The following is a 20,516-nucleotide window of genomic DNA, read 5'->3' as shown; positions in this document are numbered from 1 at the left end:
GGATTATAATATGAGAAATTAAAGTGTTATTAACACGATGAAAATTTAGATAGTTAATTGAGCTATTAAGATTTTTCATACAAACTCACCGAATAATATAAAATATAACAACATCAATAATATACGCACAATAGTTCCACAAATAAAGATTAGAGACGATGGAATATACGTTAAATTTACTAAAAATTAAACAAATACACAACTTATATTTTTAATATTATAAAATTTTTTAACTCTCTAAACATATTACAAAAATTTCACATATACACAGAATGCTATGTATATGTCGGTTATGTTATGTATATTAATAGAGAGAGTAAAGTAATTAAAAAAATGGGAGAAAGTGTTGTAATTACTTTTAAAAGATTGATATTTATGTTGCTTGGTCATAAATTTACTCTTACCTTCGGCAAAGTTATTTTCAGTAGATTAAAAAAAATTAATAACATTAATAAATATCCAACATAATTCCATAAATAAAAATAGATACAAAAAATCGTTTTCCAAATTGTTAAAATATGTATCTACACCCACATCCCCATGCACGAATTAGCCAGAATCAAAGAGTTCATCTAAATCTTCTTCGACAAAAAATAATATTATTTTATATATTATAAAAAATATTTTACACATATATGAGTACATAATTAATATTAAACTTCATTTAATTTCTTTATATATTTATTTGTTATATTTTGATCTCGTAAAATTTTAACTCCACATTCAACGCAACAAATTTCAATTATTACACTTACACAATTGAAAGTACTCTTTCATTTACTTTTACTTGTCACTAATTTTCTAGTTGAGTTTCTACTTTTACTTGTTATTTTTGACTTCGAGAGAAGAAAACTTCTTTTTTCTTAATTTATCTTAAACATTAATTATTTTTTTTTTCAAATTAATTTTAAGACATAATATAAACATCATTTAATAGAAATAAATAATATAATAAAATATTTCTATTATTAATTATTTTTAATAAATATGTCAAGTCAATATGTGACAAATGAAATATAAGAAAATCATTTTTCTAAATATATCCACACTTACATACATGCAGGAGCCGAGCAAGGTAGGATCGAAAAGTTCATCTCAAATCTTCTTCGGAAAAAAATTATACTAATACTGTATTTTATACTTTATTTTTACATTTTTATATTTTAATCTCGTTAATAAAAATTCCGACTCACGTAATTTTCAATTATTGCACTTATCTACACACTTCTTTCAATCAATCAACAAGTACAATTGTACATCTACCAAACGTTTTTTTTGTCCAAAAATAAAATAAAAAGCAACACTTTTAACATGCGATTTTTCACTTCTAATAGTTCAACTACCAACACTAACAGCCGCCATTCGGAGCTCCGGCGAATTTTCAAATGTTCCGAGATTATTGTTGTTGTTTATTTCCGGGTCGGAGCTTCGATTCTGCTAATGAAGTTGATAGGAACCCGGTTTTGTTAGTAACGGGTCTAGCCGGGTCAATTCTACATGCTAAGAGTAAGAAAATGGGCGGTTTTGAGACCCGAGTTTGGGTCCGAATTCTACTTGCTGAACTTGAGTTCAAAAAAAAATTATGGTCCATTTACAATCCTAAGACAGGTTAGAAGCTTTTTTTTCATTATTGTGTGCAGTTGCGGAGTTAGAATTTTTAGTTTATGAATCACTTTTTCCGTTTAAAAAGTATTACTGTATCTACTTTTCTTTTTATTCCGTTAAAACAAAAATGAACCTTTTCGTTTTTGGTAATACATTAATTTTTTACATGACATGTTTAGCACAATAAGATTAAAGACATTTTGATATATTTGATACAACTTTAATTTAACGTTATAAATTATTTTTTTAAATTTTATGTCAAAGTCAAAGTAGGTTATTTTTTTCTAAAATGGAAAAGTATACTTTTCATGAGTGGTTGTTGAGGCCCGGATTTTTAATTTTTGAGCTTGAAATTATAATTTTTTTTGGTTATTGCGTTCCGAATAGATTATTTATATATTTCATCAGTTTTAACTTGCACGGAGTTTAAGAATAAAAAAGATTTTTTGAGTTGTGATATTAGAGTTAACAAAATATACTCCCACTGTTTATATTTATTTGTCTAATTTTCTATTTGAGATGCGTGATAATACTTGTTCAGATTCATTTTATTCTTGATATTAAAGACATACATCACTCGTTATACTTTTTATAGCAAAAAAATTACTATTTATATTCAAAGGATGCTATGGATAAACCACTCCTCTATTTATTACTAGTATTTATTAATGTATATATCAAGTCAAAAGTGAATAAGTATTTATGAACGGAGGGCTATATTTTAATCTCATAGTTTTAAATATTCAACTTGGAAAGTTAGAATTAAAAAAATTATTTTAAAAAGGGAAGGAATTTTCTTTTTGCAACGAACTAGAAAGGAAACTAATGCAAACAACTGGAAAGTTAGAATTACAAAATTTCCTTTTATCTTGTAATTTTAAATGCGCAATGTGCTAAATTAGAATTAGAAAGTTAAAAATAAAAAAGAGAAATTTCTTTTGAAATATACTAAAAAGAAAAGTAATGCAAACAAATTGAAAGTTTAGAATTACCAAAATATCTTCTAAGTCTTAAACTTTTAAACATGTTACACCTGTGTGGAAGGTTAGGATTAAGTGGGTATTTGGATTGACTTATTTTAAGCATTTTTTTAGTTTTGATAGTGTCTGACAAAGTAAAAAAATGCTTTTAAGCATTAATTTTAAGTTAAATAAGTGCTTATAAGTCAAAAAGTCAAAAGTAGGGTAATACTAACTCATGACTTTTGACGTAGAAGCTACTTATTAATAGCCAATCCAAACACGTCCTAGCATTGCCAAAAAAGGAATTTTTTTTTTTTTGAAACGGACTAAAAAATAAGATAAACAAATTGAAATTAAGTAAAAATATTTAAATGATTCTTTTTAACACAAACATAAAGTGATGATGAAAATATTTCGGTAGCAAATTGGTTTTTGGACTATTAAAGTTTACTATTTTCTAGTTGGCTTCTTCGCTGCTGTATTTTCTTTTTATATTTGTTTTTTATATAGCTTACTCGTGTCGAGTGTCTATCTGAAACAATCTTTCTATCTTCACAGGGTAGGGTAAGTATGCGCACACAACACTCTCCCCATGGACCCCATTCGTGGGATTACACGGGGTTATATTGTTGTAATAAGGTAGAATAGTGAGTGTGATAACAGTGTTTTGGTACTAAATTTTGAGTGTGATAATAGTGAGTGTGATAACAGTGTTGTTTAAAACAAGTGACTTTGGGTTGTGTTTGGATATATGCAAAACAAATGATTTTGTTCGTAAGTAAAATGAGTGATGGGAACTGTTTCATACAATTGTAACTTGTAATAATCAAACACCGGAAGACTTTATAGCGAACATTTTCAAGTTTTTATTATTATTATTATTTTTTTGGGTGAATTGTTGTATGTTATTGTTGGTTTTGGTGTGGGATATTCAGGGTATACAGAGTCATTGGATGATTGCACAGAGATAGTAGTGCCACAAGATGATTATGGACTATATGCAATTGACATTTTGGATCCTTCAGCGGTATGATTTGCATCATCATGTGATCACAAGTGTATATCTATGTGCTTTAGTATCGGGTTTCATCAATAGTTCTTTTGTAGCTTTGTTAAGTACGAAGTTGTATGGGAGGTGATGTAATCTTGACAATAGTTACAACACCTTTGTCTATATAGATGCAGGATAATTACTTCAAGAGTATCTTAGTCATAAAAAAAAATCAGTTACTGGCATATAAAGAACACGTAAGTAATAAGTAAAAAGAGCCTGGAGACTATCGGGGCTTTAAGCACAAAGAGCAATTGAAGTGTGGGGTTTAGTTTAAAAAGGCGCAACTATTTTTTTTTTAAAGTATATGTAATGCAAGAAAAAGTAATAACTTATTCATAATGATTTCCTTAACAATTTTATAATCATTTTGCCAATCTTATTTATGCTTGGTGCTGTTTCTATTCAAGATATAACTTATGGGCAATGAGGTGCATGCCCCCTAGTAACTAGCCTACATGGAAGCGTAGCCTAAGTAACGCGAAGCAAATGCTTTACCAGCCTTACCCTTGGGCCACCCCTGATAGATAGTGAGATTACTCTCTTGTATAGTTGAGAACATCTTGAAGTTTTCTGAATTTTGAAATAATACTAGTTAGTCTCATTTTTTTAACTCTTAAGTGCCTACATAAAGTAAATATATGTCCTCATTTTTTTGTGTTTCTTTTCCTTTTCTGTAGTACTTTACTTTAATGAGATCATAATCTCTTCTACTGGTGTTTGATTTCCAGATAGTTAAGTGTATACACTTGACCGGTGTATACCATTTTCATGATATGATTGATATGCTTGTCAAATGTGGATATAAAAAGGGAACTACATTGTTTGGGTTTGGTTATGACTTCCGCCAAAGCAATAGGTATAATTTAACCGTTGAAATTTCCATTGTCGCTATGCCATATTGCACTGTATAGTTTACTATTCATTAAGTTGGTTGATTGTGATGGTAGCAAACAAGAGAAGCTTAGTTCTATTTTGGCTTAATACTGAAACTATTATCATCACACTTACGGGACCTGGTTAGTATGTGGTTGCAGGATTGACAAGGTAATGAATGACCTGAAAGCAAAGTTGGCTGCCGCTTATAAAGCTTCTGGGGGAAGAAAAGTCGATATTATTTCACATTCCATGGGTGGATTGTTAATCACATGTTTCATTTCTCTTCATAATGATGTAAGTGCAATTGCTTGAGACTTATTCAGTGCAAATCGCCTACAGCGTTTAATCAAGTTATATCATCAAAAGAAGATAAAGTGTGATGTGTCATAAGTGGCATGCACAAGGGGGGCGTTTTGGGGTGTTGTTCCTGTGTGTCACCTATGTTTCCAATTTGAGATAATGTCTTCAACATGTTTTGCTCATGTATCTTTTCTGTTTTGCTTTTCTGTCTCCTCCTTTCCTACCTAGCTTCTTGATTTAAAATTCACTCTTCCATGAGTGGCATTCCTAAATGCAAACAATTACTTTTCAGATATTTTCCAAGTACGTGAATAAGTGGATTTCCATTGCCACCCCCTTTCAAGGTAACTTTTCTTCCTTTCTCTTTGCAACTTTTTGTAGACATTTCTATTTTGAATTGCTCGGATACTACTTCAACTGCCTATAAGCAAACACTACCACATGCTGCATTAAAACACAACCAAGTCTCAATCGGGACGCATTACAGTGGGCCCGGTCCGGGCGTGATTTTGGCCGAAAATCAACCTGGGTGCCCCAGGCAGGCTGGGGAGTGGCCTACTGTGGGACATTGTGGTTTTTGCTTATGCATCAGGATATTCCCGTACACCATTTTATTGAAGGTCAAAATTCTTTTATGTTCAGAGGGAGAATGCCAATGAATTTGTAGAAGAGGATACTTTGTGCCATTCTTCAAAATTGATCCAGCACTGCATTAATATAAAAAATTAATATTATAGTTATAGGATTAGAGATGATTCAGAATTTGAATTATATGATTTTTGATACAAGTAGAATTTTGCAGCTCAAGACCCACCAAATTGTAGATAATTGAGTCAGCTTTCCAATGATACCAATTTCGCCTTTGGCCAAAAATCGATTGGTGCGGCTTTGGTGATGGAAGTATATGGGATCAGTGAATCTGAAAATACAGTCAGTCAGGTTTCTTTTATTTTTTTAGCTTAAAAGAGAAATCTCCCCTGTCTGGCTGGACTGATTGGGGAAGTGTAAGTCTTATCCCAAATCATTGAGAAAGAGACTATAGTTCTGGTTTGTTACTAGTATTTATTTGCACCAGCTCCCCTTCCAACAACAAAAAAAAGTAGATCACATAACTAGAGAAGTCCAGTCAGCATCACAAGCTTATTATCTAGGGTTAGTACTATTTACAAAATAGAAGAAAGAAACAGTAACTAATTGATAATTTGCAATGAATACAACGTCTCAATAAAATTAGTGGCTTAAAGCCAAGTTTTCATAAGAGATGTAAACATGCATACAAAAATACTACGATAATAATTTAGAGTTGTCTTACTTGCATAGTAGTTGTTTTGGTATAGAATTTTTAAAAGACATATAATCTTTAATTTCACAGATTAATATAATTATTAATAAAAGTAAGGAATAATTCTAGGTAATAAGATATTACTCATTTGCTTGCAATGCATTAACTTGGATGTTGTTGTTAAAATTTTATTTATCAATATAAAGTTTGAGTTGTTTAGTTCAAAGTTCTAAAATATTTCTTGTTAAAATTTGATAGCTTTTTCTCTTTTTTTTAAGATAATTTTTTAAAATGTATTTCATAATCTTCGTTACTATTTTAAGTGAAGTTGAAATCATATAGTTTACTATTAAAATTTTTGAGGCCTCAAAATTTCTTTACTAGCTTTACACTTGAGCCACCCCTGAATACAATTTAAATTTGTAGCTTTTTATTTTGAATCATTGTCAAAGAAAAGTTGTTCGCAAAATAGTACTAGTGTCATATATAATTGGAGGAAGGGGAAACTTTGCATTTACAGACCAGTATAAGTTTCATAAAAGAATATATTATCTTTCTTCCAGATTTCTGGTGATAACATTTTAGAATTTACCATGTAAGTGTAGGGCCACAACAAAGTACTTGCATTGCCGTTTGAAAAAAAGTTAATTATAAACCTTTAGTATGAGCAGTGAGGGAGAGGCTATCAGGCCAGGGCCCCTGGCAACATTCCTGTCCCTACCCACACCAAAAAGAAGAGGAGATAACCTGATTGTGCTTTTGTATGTATGTAGGGGTTTTGGTTTTGGTTGGGGGGGGGGGGGGGGGGTGAGGCTGCGAATTGAAAGTGTGCAGAATATCTAATTGTTCATCTCTGGTAAACAGGTGCTCCTGGATGCATTAATGATTCTCTCTTAACTGGAGTGCAGTTCGTTGAAGGATTAGAAAGCAACTTTTTTGTGTCAAGGTGGACAATGCATCAATTGGTAAGCCTCTCTTGGTTAAGAAACTAGTGCAAGAGCCCCCATTAGTAACTTCTGCAGAAAAACAATGCTTAAGTTCACCAATAGCTCCTTATTTGTTGATTTAGATGGAGAATATCTCTTGATGATGATTTTAATTTACCTGCCTCGTTGTTTACTGAAGATATTTTTTTCATCAAGTGAAGCTGTTAAATATGAACTACGCTTGAGGCGTGTCTAACTTCATATGCATCATCCTGTACTATAAAACCAAGAGTGCCGTTTATTTTAATTTATCACCTTTTGCTTCATACTTTATTTAACATATACAAGGATATATATATATATATATAGATAAAACCAAGAGTGCCGTTTATTTTAATTTATCACCTTTTGCTTCATACTTTATTTAACATATACAAGGATATATATATATATAGAGAGAGAGAGAGAGAGAGAAAGAGTGTAGAAAATTAACTAATCCCACCACACGTATCAGGAACCTGGTCTCAGAAATCGCAGCAAACAACAAACAGTAAAATAAAGTGCAACACAAATTTACCGTGGAAAACTCCTTGCTCAAGGGAGTAAAAAATCACAACCTACACTGCGTAGGATTTCACCACCAATCTCCACTAATTTCAAAGAGCTTTGTTCTAGATTACAACCCCACAATCATAGAACCTAACTCTTAACTCACAACTTCACAGTTTACTCCAACTGTTCTACCCAATATATGAGCACTCCAAGAAGTGAAACCCGCTTCTTGTTACAACAACTCACAAACAAGAAGTCAAACCCGCTTCTTGTTGCAACACCCCACGAATAAGAAGCCAAACCCGCTTCTTATTGCTCATACTCACAATGTTCAATAATAGAAAAGATTACAACTCAGAATCTATATCCTATTAGAGACTTAAAACTCATCAATTTACTCCAACTGATGAACTCAACAAAGACTACCTAACTCTAGCCTTAAACTTCTCAAACTTCAGTATTCAGTGGTGCAAACTCGAACAGAAACTGTGAACCAGGTTTCTGTTTTGCTGTGATAAACTCCTGAAGTTTTTGCTCCGATGGCTATTGCTCTTAAGATGATATATTTCGTGGATATGCAATAGATGCGGCTCTCAATGATCTTCATGTCATATATATGCTGGAGATTCGTCATACCCTAAAATATCACGGACTGGGACACTCCTCCTCCAAATGGAACATGGTTTCCTATAAGGAATTATATGAATCCTTTTCTTATAAGGAGATTGTATCATATAAGGAAACATCGACTCCTAGACTCTACTTCTTCTTGTTATTTCTTTTCTTCTTTGCTTTTTATTTCTTTTCTTCTTTATTTCGTGGCTCCAATCTTCCTTATTTGTGCTTGATTTCCTTGTGTATTCACGCCACCTATTCTGGGACCTGGTTCGCATCTGCTCTGGAACCTGGTTCACATGATACAACATTCAAAAACACAAGTAGCAAACCCAGTTCTTATTTGTCAATCATCAAAACTACAAACATATTCTACTTTCCAACAATTTCCCCTTTTTGACGATGACAAACAATACATCATATATTCTTTGTCCACCCCATATAACTTCCTTTTTTGGCATCATTGAAAATCAACAACCAAAGAACCCAATGAACATACAATGAGTGCAATATCATTTTAACTCATGGCCACTAGGGCAACACTATTCAGTGCACACTTGTTGACAATAAGGTAAGTCAATGTATGGATATCAACCATCTTACATACACAATCAAGAGATGCAGAGAAGGAACACAATGAAGTAGATATGCACCAATTTAAGCCCTTATGACCCTAATCAAAAGCACATAATATCATGAGTATGAGAAGTACTAAGGCTGGGAAGGAGGAGGTGGAATGCTTTTCCATACCATTGTGCACTTCTTTTTTTTTGGCATTTTTTTTTCACAATGCTTCATGCTAAGCATACATGAGGTCCACCTTTAGTTGAGTGTTTTCAACTTCAAGTAAACTGTGCATTTGCAAGATGTAGGAGAAACAACAATTGAGTGATGGGACTCTTTTATTTTTTAATTTTTTTAATTTTGAAACTTGGTTCAAATGCATAAAGATCTTACTCCATCCAGGTACTTATATCAATTAACTTCTTCTTGATGAATTTCAAACTTGGATTGTTGAAGAATATAAATGGTTAAGAAATTCATCAGAATTAGTGCAACAATGATGAATTTAGCAACAACAAGGGAGCTGATCGTAGTTTGTTTCTAAGAAGGTTGTTCCCCCAAGAAATAATTACACTTGAGAAGTGAGGCCATGATTTGGGATTTGTCAACCTGGTTCAATTGAAAGAGGTGGTTAAGACAATGAAGACATTGAAGAAAAGGGACTAGGTTCCTCCAAATTGGAGCTAGGGTAATTTTAAGACTGAGATCCTCTTTATCAAAGTAGTTTGGGATTGAAGGATGTTCAGCATTGAAAAGACAAAGGAGGATTCTCGATGCTTTTCTTGAAAGAATTGGCTTTTTAAGAATGAATCAGGTTCACCAGTGCTCAAGCTTTACACATACTCAAGAAATACATGCATTGAAAAGGATGGTACATACCTGACTATAAATAAGGAACCAGGTTCCCCATTTTTTGAGATCTTCTTCAATTTCTTGATGCAATTTGTAAGAAAGCAGAGGTAATATCCACAGATCTTTTAGCCATTGTCAAAGATGTGTCTGAGGTTTGTACCTGTAACAGTACGAGACTGAGTTATTAGATATACATTATATGTCCAATCAAGCATAAAATTATTCATTTACTAGCCAATTATTAAGGAAGTCATGATGATGTGCCAATGCTTCTTGATAAGACCAAGCTCCAGGAAAAACCAGGTTCACATTGCGTTGAACCTTTTAATCATCCAGCAGTTCCCCCTCCTTTTTGTTCACCATGCATAGTATCAACACTTGTTCCCCCTGTCTCCTATACCTCCTCACTGATACGAGGATTACCACTGAGCTATAAATTTGATCATTGCAGGAACTTCTTGGGAACCAAGTTCTGTCAGTATTGACCATCCATGTCCTCATAATCATCTCCAACAATACCAAATCTATCATTCTCAACCAGCTCTTCAAGATCACGATCATCAAGATTGCCAATAACAAGGCTATTTTTTTTACAATCTTTCTGCAAATTAAACAAACCAGGTTCTATTGCATAATTTTCCCAATTGCTGTGAGCGAACCGTCAATATTGAAGTTAGAACATTCTAACATTCTTCTTGAATTTAGATCACTTTGAGCATTTCTTCAGTGAATTCGTGTTGGGAAACTTACGAAATAGGACTTTCAAGACTCCTTCTTTTAGAACCAGGTTTCAGAATTTGATTTTTCATTTTGTCATGCATTTAAAAGATGCTCAACAAATTATGTTTCAATCCTTTTCCCTTTTCAAAGTCTACTTTATAACCTTGGAAATACGTGAGTGAGAGGAAACTTTTTTGCTTTTCGATCATGTGTACGAAGCATGTATTATTCAAATACCATGATTTGTCTTTTCCTCTCATCTTCACCTGAAACACTAGCTAAAAATTAGTCTTGGGTACCCAAATTAACTTAGGCCCCTTCCTATGATTAAAAGGATGAATGAGATCTCTTCTAGCCCAAAAAGGCAAACAAGAGGATTGTTTCTTTTTAGCATTTGCATGGTAAGGACCCGATTTCCTTTTAACAAAATTAAAGCGATTCATCTGACAAGAACCAGGTCCCTTTTTGACAAAATTAATATTTTTATGATTTGCCTGAATTTGACGTTGACATTGATTTCTAAGATGGCCTTCCTTTCCACAGTGAGTACAAAATTTTAATCCAGCAGGCTTACCTTGTGAGGACTTGTGTTCTTCAGGTTTAAAACCAATCTCATGTCTAGTGGTGGTTTGACTATCCTGGATTTGAATTAACAGTGTTGAGGACCTGGTCCACCTTTTATTGTGTTCTAACTCATTTTTAGTCCTTGCAAGATTTTCCTGCAACAACCTATATCTTTCAGTAATTTCTTAAAGATTTACAGGCAATTTCTTGATGTCATCTTCTAAAGATTGTTGAAAAGTGGTTGCTTGGCTTTTTCCTTTTGACGAAAATTCCTTTAAAGAGTTTTTCAAGGAACAATTTTCTTCATCAAGACTTTGATAGTCCATTCTTAATGATGCATAATCACTCATAAGTTGATTCTTGTCAGAACAAACAGAATAATAAGCATCAATAAGAACATAAGCCAGATTATCAAGTTTTCTCTTAGAAAAATTTTTGAGTTCAAATTTAAGATCAAGAAAACATACCTCAGAGTCTCCTTGTTCAGTATCACCATCTGAGTCAGAACTTGTCATGTGTGAAAGTATAGCCTCCTTGGAACTTTCTTCCTGTTGTTCACCATCTGAATCAGCAATTGCAACAAGTGCTAGAGTGTCCTCATCATCAGATTCAACCATAGCCAGTAATGACCTATTTTGTGGTTCTTCATCTTCAAATTCATCAGAAGAGTTTCCCATTTTAGCAAGAGCCCTTTTAACAGCAACATCAGCTTCATGTTTTGTCATGGTTCTATGTGATGGAAGAACAAGGTCCTTCTTTTGTTCCTTATAGTTTTCTTGGTTATTTTTAGGACTGCCACACTTGTGACACACTTGATCATGATTTTCCTTTTCATAATTTTTTGGAACCTGGTTCCTATTTTTTGAATTCAGGCTCTTCCTCAACACCTTTTGAAATCTCCTAGTCATGAGTGTCAAATTCTCATGTTCAAAATCTACCTTTTCAGTAGCTTTAAGAACCAAATTATTTTCCTTTGAGACTCCAATTCTTTCACGTTCTTGATTTTTCTTAAGCTCATACGTTTACAAGTTTCCGATGAGCTTATCCATGGTTAATGTGTCTACATTATGAGCCTCAGAGATAGCTTCAACCTTATATTCCACCTTATATTCCCATGACTCCGGCAACACAACGAGCAATTTTCGGATAGTCTTACCGTTGGGAATAACTTCACCTAGAGAGTAGATCTCATTAATGATTGATGTGAACCTGGTATGCATCTCCTGAATAATCTCTCATTCCTTCATCCTAAATAATTCATATTTTCTATTTAGTACATCAATCTTAGACTTTTTCACTTGACTGATACCTTCATGAGCTGTTTGTAAAGTGTCCCAAATTTCCTTCGCTGTGGTACAAGGGGATATTCTATTGTACTCATCAGGGCCAATGCCACAGATAAGAATTTTTTTGGCCTTTGCATTATTTTGAACATTTATCTTGTCATTATCATCAAATTCCAATCTTCCTTTAGGAACCTATGTCTTTCCATCTTCACCAAGCTTCATTGGGATTGTTGGGCCATCCAATAAAATATTCCACAGATCATGATTTTCACCAATAATGAAGTCCATCATCCTATTCTTCCATCACCCATAATATTGCCCGTTAAAGAGGGGTGGTCGAATTTGCGAAGCACCTTTTTGAGATGTTGGTGGGGCAGCCATTTGATCCTTTTTAAGTTGTTAGCCTTTAATTGAAAAGACCTCTCTGATACCAAATGTAGAAAATTAACTAATCCCACCACACGTATCAGGAACCTGGTCTCAGAAATCGCAGCAAACAACAAACAGTAAAATAAAGTGCAACACAAATTTACCGTGGAAAACTCCTTGCTCAAGGGAGTAAAAAACCACGACCTACACTGTGTAGGATTTCACCACCAATCTCCACTAATTTCAAAGAGCTTTGTTCTAGATTACAACCCTGTAATCCTAGAACCTAACTCTTAACTCACAACTCCACAGTTTACTCCAACTGTTCTACCCAATATATGAGCACTCCAAAAAGTGAAACCCGCTTCTTGTTACAACAACTCACAAACAAGAAGTCAAACCCGCTTCTTGTTACAACACCCCACGAATAAGAGCCAAACCCGCTTCTTATTGCTCACACTCACAATGTTCAATAATAGAAAAGATTACAACTCAGAATCTATCCTATTGGAGACTTAAAACTCATCAATTTACTCCAACTGATGAACTCGACAAAGACTACTAACTCTAGCCTTAAACTTCTCAAACTTCAGTATTCAGTTGTGCAAACTCGAACAGAAACTGTGAACCAGGTTTCTGTTTTGCTGTGATAAACTCCTGCAGTTTTTGCTCCGATGGCTATTGCTCTCAAGATGATATATTTCGTGGATATGCAATAGATGCGGCTCTCAATGATCTTCATGCCATATATATGCTGGAGATTCGTCATACCCTAGAATATCACGGATTGAGACTCCTTCTCCAAATGGAACATGGTTTCATATAGGGAATTATATGATTCTTTTTCTTATAAGGAGATTGTATCATATAAGGAAACATTGACTCCTAGACTCTACTTTTTGTTATTTCTTTTCTTCTCTGCTTTTTATTTCTTTTCTTCTTTTCTCCTTTATGAATTTTCTTCTTTATTTCGTGGCTCCAGTCTTCCTTATTTGTGCTTGATTTCCTTGTGTATTCACGCTACCTGTTCTGGGACCTGGTTCGCATCTGCTCTGGAACCTGGTTCACATGATACAACATACAAAAACACAACAAGTTGCAAACCAGGTTCTTATTTGTCAATCATCAAAACTACAAACATGTTCTACTTTCCAACAGAGTGTGTGTTCTAACTACAACAAAGGGTAAGGCTCATGGAGATATAATACAACTCTAACTAGTATCCAGAAGAGTGTGTCTTGGAGTTGAATTGGATTCAATCTTACGACAAGACTTAGGTGTTCCAATACCCCCGTGCAAGCTGATGGATGGTAGCTTACCATTAGTTTGGAACATAGAAATTTAAACCTCTCAGATGCTAAAGGCTTTGTGAACAAATCAGCTAACTGGTCCTTTGAGGAGATGAACTTCACAGATAAATCCCTTCGATCAACTTTATCACGAACAAAGTGAAAGTCAATTTCCACATGTTTGGTGCGAGCATGGAATATCGAGTTAATAGAAAGATATGCCGCACCAATATTGTCGCACCATAAGGTAGGAGCATTAGATAAAGTTACACTAAGTTCAAATAATAAGGACTGAATCCATGTCAATTCTGCCGCGCCGTCGGCAAGTGCCTTATATTTAGACTCTGTGGATGAACGAGCAACCGTACGCTGTTTCTTTGACGACCAAGATACCAAACTTGAACCAAGAAATATGGCAAATCCACCTATAGATTTTCTATCATCCAAGGAACCTGCCCAATCCGAATCAGTAATGCTTGCAGCGAGAAGGATGTGGACTTAGGAATAAGCAAATGCATATGCTTGGAATGCTGAAGATAGCGTAATATCCTTTTCACGGCTGCCCACTGGTTTATAGTGGGATTGTGCATGTATTGACACACCCTGTTAACAGAGAATGAGAGATCAGGTCGTGTAAGTGTCAAGTACTGTAGCGCCCCTACAATTTGCCGATAGAGAGTAGGATCATGGAAAGAGGCGCTATCACCAATGTGAAGCTTGGTGGAAGTAGACATGGGGGAATGCCGTGGTTTGCAAGCTTGCATTCCAACTCTCGTTAGTATATCATAGGCATAATGTTCTTGAGACAAGAATATACCGGTAGAGTGGCGGGTCACTTGAATTCCTAGGAAGAATGATAGAGGTCCGAGGTCTCTGATGGCGAATTCCGTACTTAATCTGGTGATGATGGATTCAAGACATGAAGGATTGTTCCCAGTAATGATAATATCTTCAACGTAGAAAAGTATGAAAATCTGAACTCCATCAAAATTAAATATGAACAGAGACGCATCAGTCTTTGAGCTTATGAAGCCCAAAGCTATCAAAAAATTATAGAGGCGCATATACCATGAGCGTGGTGCCTGTTTAAGATCATAAAGTGATTTATTTAGCTTGCAAACATAGTGAGAAGCTAAGGATGGGAGAAACCGGGGGGTTGCAACATGAAGACATCTTCTCGAAGGTCTCCGTGTAAAAATGCATTTTGCACGTCGAGTTGACGAAGTGTCCAGTTCTTTGAGGTAGCCATGGATAAAATTATCCGAATAGTTGTTGATTTTACTACCGGACTGAAAGTCTCGAAATAGTCACGGTCGTCTTGTTGATGAAAGCCTTTGGCAACAAGCCGAGCTTTGAATCTATCAATGGCACCAGAGGAATTTCTTTTTATTCGAAACACCCATTTGCAACCCAATATATTCATGGTGGGATTGGGAGGTACAAGTGTCCATGTGTTATTTTAAGAAGTGCAGAAATTTCCGTAGTCATTGCTTCTCTCCACTCCCTAAATTTGTTGGCTTCTGTGAAACAGGTGGGTTCTGAAGTTGGGGTATTTTGAGAGGAAGGGAGAGTGACAAGCTGCGTTGAAGGATGTTTTGAGCAACGAGTCATAGGATGAGATCTAAAGGTAGTCGTAGGCGGTTGAGGCTTATGGACAGTAGCCGGTTTGGACACTCGAGCAGTTCGAGGGGGTGAGAAACTTGTGAAATCCACAACTAATGGCAGCGAGGGAAGCTGTCGGGCAGTATTCGGGTCAACGACCACTGGATAAACAGTAGGATGGAAAGAAGGATTAATGGGCGTTGATGGAGGGGACGGTACAACATCATTAGTAGTTAATGGATAAGGAATGGGACTTTGCTGTTGTGTGTGACCACTAGTAACAGGTGAAGACGTGTGCATGGTTGGAGAGGTAGAATGCATGGGATTTGATCCTACAGTAGCATGAATTGGAGCAGAAATGCAAATGGGCTGACTCGGTGGCGATCTTGCGGAGAGGGGAGGCGATCCCAAAATAGATTGAGAAGCAAAGGGGTATTGTGTTTCATCAAATCTCACGTGTCGTGCAAAATAGATCTTTCCAGTTCGTATGTCCAAACAACGTAACCATGGTATTTTGAACTATATCCTAGGAATACACAATGAGTAGTGTGGAATTGGAATTTATTTTTGTAGTATGGATGAAGGAATGAGAAGCACAAACAACCAAATGCTTTAAGAAAGTGATAATCTGGAGTTATGCCAATTCATATGGGGATAGACCTTGGTTTGTATGAGAAGGGAGACGATTAATAAGATAAACGGCACATTCAAAAGAGAAATGCCAATATTTCGACGGAGTAGAACTGTGAGCCATGAGAGTTAGACCCGTCTCAACAATGTGACGATGTTTACGCTCAACTTTTCCTTGTCGCTCATGTGTATGAGGACAAGAAAAAGGATGATGAATTCCATATTTTGTGAGAGTAGGCGTGAGAGCTCGAAATTCACCTCCCCCGTCTGTTTGAATGGCTTTTATTTTTGTATTAAATTGATTTTCCACAAGATTTTTAAATTGAAGGAATATAGTTGTGTTTTCCAAAATAAGTAATTCGTGGAAGTGAGTTTAATAGATATAAAGTGATGCGCATGATTTAGCGGAGAAGGAGAAGGGGAAGCCATGGTGAGAATAGAGGACGAGAGAGGAAGAGAAGTAGAGGAGGAAGAGGTAGATATGGCTATCTGATACCATATAAAACCAAAAATGCCGTATATTTTTATTTCTCACCTTTTGCTTCATACTTTATTTAACATATACAAGGATATATATATATATATAGAGAGAGAGAGAGAGAGAGAGTTCTAACTACAACAAAGGGTAAGGCTCATAGAGATATAATACAACTCTAACTAGTATCCAGAAGAATTTGTCTTGGAGTTGAATTGGATTCAATCTTACGACAAGACTTGGGTGTTCCAATATGTACAAAGATCTCCTTTAGCATTTTCAATCATATCTTCGATGACCCTAGATAATTAATAGAATATATCTGAACAAGACTTCCAGAAACTGAATGCTGAAAGTGTAATGCTAGGATTTGCCAGAAGTTTTTGAACCTTACTGATGCATCTCTCAAACCATATGGTTATCAATACATTGAGTTAAACTGGAAATCTCGTTTGATTGGGGGATGACTGTTCTTTCACCTGGCAGTTCTTGTATTTTATTTCTTGTAATACTCGTGGGCACATAAAAGAGAAAACATAAAAGAAATGCTTTTATGTTTTTCATTAATGTTATGGTTTCCGTCAATGCTGCAAATAACTGTCTAATTGCCTATCTTGTCGTCCTTAAGATGTCGACTAGAATCATAGTTCCTTTCTTTTCTTGGAGTTCTCCTATGATGACATTTAATTTACTCTCAAGTTTAATCTTTTGCAAGTTGGTTGAGTGTCCATCAATCTATGAGATGTTGCCAAATCCTGACTTCAAGTGGGAAAAGCAACCTGAAATTTTGGTGTGGCAGAAGAAATCTAAGGATGGGAATACAGTGGTTGAATTAGAACGTTATGACTCTAGCACGAGTGTGACTCTCTTTCAGGAAGCGCTGAAGAGCAATGAGGTATATCTCCAAGCTATGTTTAGCCACTAGAATTATTAACTTCATATTTCAAGTTTTTAAGTTTCACCACTTCTACATCTCCCCAACCCGGCGATTAGCTGTATAAGTGAGAAGGTTTGTTGCTTTTTTGAGAAAGTATTTCGTTATCTCGTGAATGTTTGAACTAGTCAAAGCTAAAGTAATGAGGTTTTAGTAAAGGATGGCATTTTATCTGCTGTCATTATTGGTTTTGGATAATACTGTTTATAACCTGTTTCTCTTATGCATATCTATGACTAGAGCACAGTGTCATAGCAAGTGATATAGTTTTTCTCCCTTTTCCTGAATTGCAGCTCAATGTACATGGTAAAACAGTGGCTCTACCTTTCAACTTAACAATTCTTGATTGGGCAGCTAGAACTCGCAAAATTTTAAATGATGCTCAATTACCGAAAGGGATTCCTTTCTATAGCATCTATGGGACATCTTTTGATACCCCTTTTGATGTTAGGTATGTAACTGTATCTTATCATACAATAGGACAAGGTAGTGCATAACAGATTCGTACTTTGTTTTTGGGGCTCTGCATTATTTGAGGTGTGCGTGTTTCGTTTGTAGCTACGGTACGGAAGCTTCTCCAATCGAAGACCTATCGAATGTCTGCCATACATTGGTAACTAACTTCATTTCTTTTTCCTTGCTATTATGAGTGATATTATGACGTTCCAACTATTCTGCACTTATTTTATAAGGGTTTGTGATTTGTTATCAAGTGTCAACAAAACTCTACTGCATTCAGAGTCACTTTTTACTTTCCCTACACATGTATGAGAACAATACATGCATTCATCGTCAACTTTTTAATAATAAACCACCTATTCGGGTGGAGTTGGCAGTCCCCTACCAGTTCATTAATATAAGATAAAGAGCTTCATCGGGTACTTAGTGATCGGTAGAGTGCATTAGAAAAAATAATGCATGCATACATTATTTGGTATACTTTTTCAACCTATGTATATATAACTATGCAAGCATTGATATACATTCTATTTGGTATTAAGGTGTGTGTATAACTAATACATGGAAATCCATGGTATTAGTAATGTAATGGGTTCTAATGCATTAAAGTCACTATTGCCCCTCAAAACCTATTTCACATCCTTTCCACCATATTTGTTGTGGGTATTTTTGGTAAAAAAATGTTCTTCTAGAAATTATGCAATGCATGTTATTTTTTAATATATCAAACCAAACTTTGCATAAGAAAAATCTCTGCATAACCAACATTACTAATGCAAGCACTAATAATACATGATATTCTGCCCTATTCTTATACGCCCTGCCAAACGACCCCTTACTGTTATATGATGCTTCTTGAAGCCTTTTTACTTACTATTACCTATTTCTGTTGTGATCTAGCCCCAATATTCGTATGTGGACGGTGATGGAACTGTTCCAGCTGAGTCAGTAATGGTATTATTCTTCACTTCTCTATTTGGTATCTTAGTCTTCTTTTATATTGTAAGATTAATGGTATCTTGACTGGTGCGAGGCAACAAGTACCCCGTGGAATTAGTCGAGGGATGCACAAGTTTGCCCGGAACCATGGATATTTAAAAAAATAATGGTATCTTGATACTTTTAAGTAGACAGAATCTAATTCTAATAAAGAAAAAAAAAAAAAAATATCTTCAAAAAGTATTTCTTCATAAAAAAAGAAATAGGAAAAGAAATAGCGGTATTAATTTTTCAGTGGCGACATTGGATTGAAGTAAAATGACAGCTTGTATATATTATGGTTGACTTCATGACTGTGAAAACTAGCTAGGTACTTGTGACATTTAGTCTTATATGTAACTGTTTGATATTGATACAATGCTATTGTCTTCGTCTTCTGCTCTGTGTCCGTTCCAAATGACTACTTGCTTGTCTCATTACCCCAAGAGGTAGATTTTACCTTGTCCAAGAATTCAACATATATAAACTAATACTTCAAGTTATGTTGATCTTGGTGTGACCTTTATCTTTGACTAACCACTTGATTGTTTCATTTATTCTCTGTCTTACATTAAACAATTATATACCCAGTGTAATCCCATAAGTAGGATAACTGAAAATTAGAAATTTCCGTGAAACACCAGCCGCTATAGTAGCCTGTAACAGAATGCAGCTATTTCTGACGGATAGCTATGTTAGAAAGGCCACCTTCCTGATCAAGGTTTCCATCTGAACTAGTGCCTTGAGTAGGAAGGCAAATAAAATTATGTGCAGAAAAGCAAGGGTGAGTACAAAGGACATGAATACTTAGCAATATCGTTGACTGACCCTAACATGAAGCGATTGTGAGAGTAGGTTTATACTGCCTCGTATACAAGAGAACGCTTGCTTTTAGGAGTAATCTTTTGAGTTTATTGAGGATATAGTCTGTATGATGATGCCATTGACAAATACTTCTTGGTTAACTGTTGACCTTCTGCAGGCTGATAATTTTGAAGCAGTCGAAAGAGTAGGAGTGCGGGCTGGTCACAGGGAACTACTAAGAGATGAGACAGTTTTCGAGCTTATCAAGAAGTGGCTTGGCGTCACCGACAAAAAGGTGTATTCCAGGACCTCTAGGGTAATGGACCTGTATTCAGCTCAATAGTTGTAAACAATGTCTTTTTTCTTCTCAGTTGCAATATACAAAAGTACATTCTTTGAGAATGTCGAAAATAGTTCCCTGCATGAATCATCGTTTATGTAGCTATGTTAGTAGCAGTATTTATTGGGCACTCTAGATATTGGAAATTTGTGCCAACATTTGTTGTAATCGCGATGCGATATTTTACCGTGTATTGCAAAAATCCAGAGGTTTTATCGTTCTTTTTTCATTGATCCCTTTCTGCAATCCTTTCATCGATGAAAAGAGTACTTTTATGCACTGATGGTTATGCAGAATTTGAAAATGTAACCTCATAATGAGATTGTTTTATCAGAACTCCAGGCTCTTTCTTTCTTCTTGTAACCATATTACAAGGTTGTACTTTTTTCTATACTCAAAGTTCGAACTTGAGACCACTGGGTAAGAGCAGAAATAAGTAAGAGACATATTGTATGCAACTATGATATATGGCAAATAT

The 20,516-nt window shown here is 35.0% G+C and overlaps 1 protein-coding gene across 1 annotated transcript; it reads left to right on the top strand.

Moving 5' to 3' along the window:
• The first annotated feature begins 1,058 nt into the window (after window positions 1-1,058).
• On the top strand, window positions 1,059-20,267 carry LOC107850651 (phospholipase A(1) LCAT3). Its single transcript, XM_016695332.2, has 11 exons — window positions 1,059-1,608; window positions 3,503-3,594; window positions 4,350-4,477; window positions 4,656-4,791; window positions 5,090-5,141; window positions 6,944-7,044; window positions 17,239-17,418; window positions 17,751-17,908; window positions 18,016-18,070; window positions 18,817-18,870; window positions 19,877-20,267. Exons 1-11 carry the CDS (start codon window positions 1,386-1,388, stop codon window positions 20,039-20,041), a joined length of 1,344 nt encoding a protein of 447 aa, XP_016550818.2. The 5' UTR covers window positions 1,059-1,385; the 3' UTR covers window positions 20,042-20,267.
• Window positions 20,268-20,516: the final 249 nt, after the last annotated feature.

The sequence above is a fragment of the Capsicum annuum genome, chromosome 12, assembly GCF_002878395.1.
Source record: "Capsicum annuum cultivar UCD-10X-F1 chromosome 12, UCD10Xv1.1, whole genome shotgun sequence".
Taxonomy (NCBI): Eukaryota; Viridiplantae; Streptophyta; class Magnoliopsida; order Solanales; family Solanaceae; genus Capsicum; species Capsicum annuum.
The sequence above is the reverse complement of the archived record's forward strand: the minus strand, read 5'-3'. Positions and strand labels throughout refer to the sequence as shown.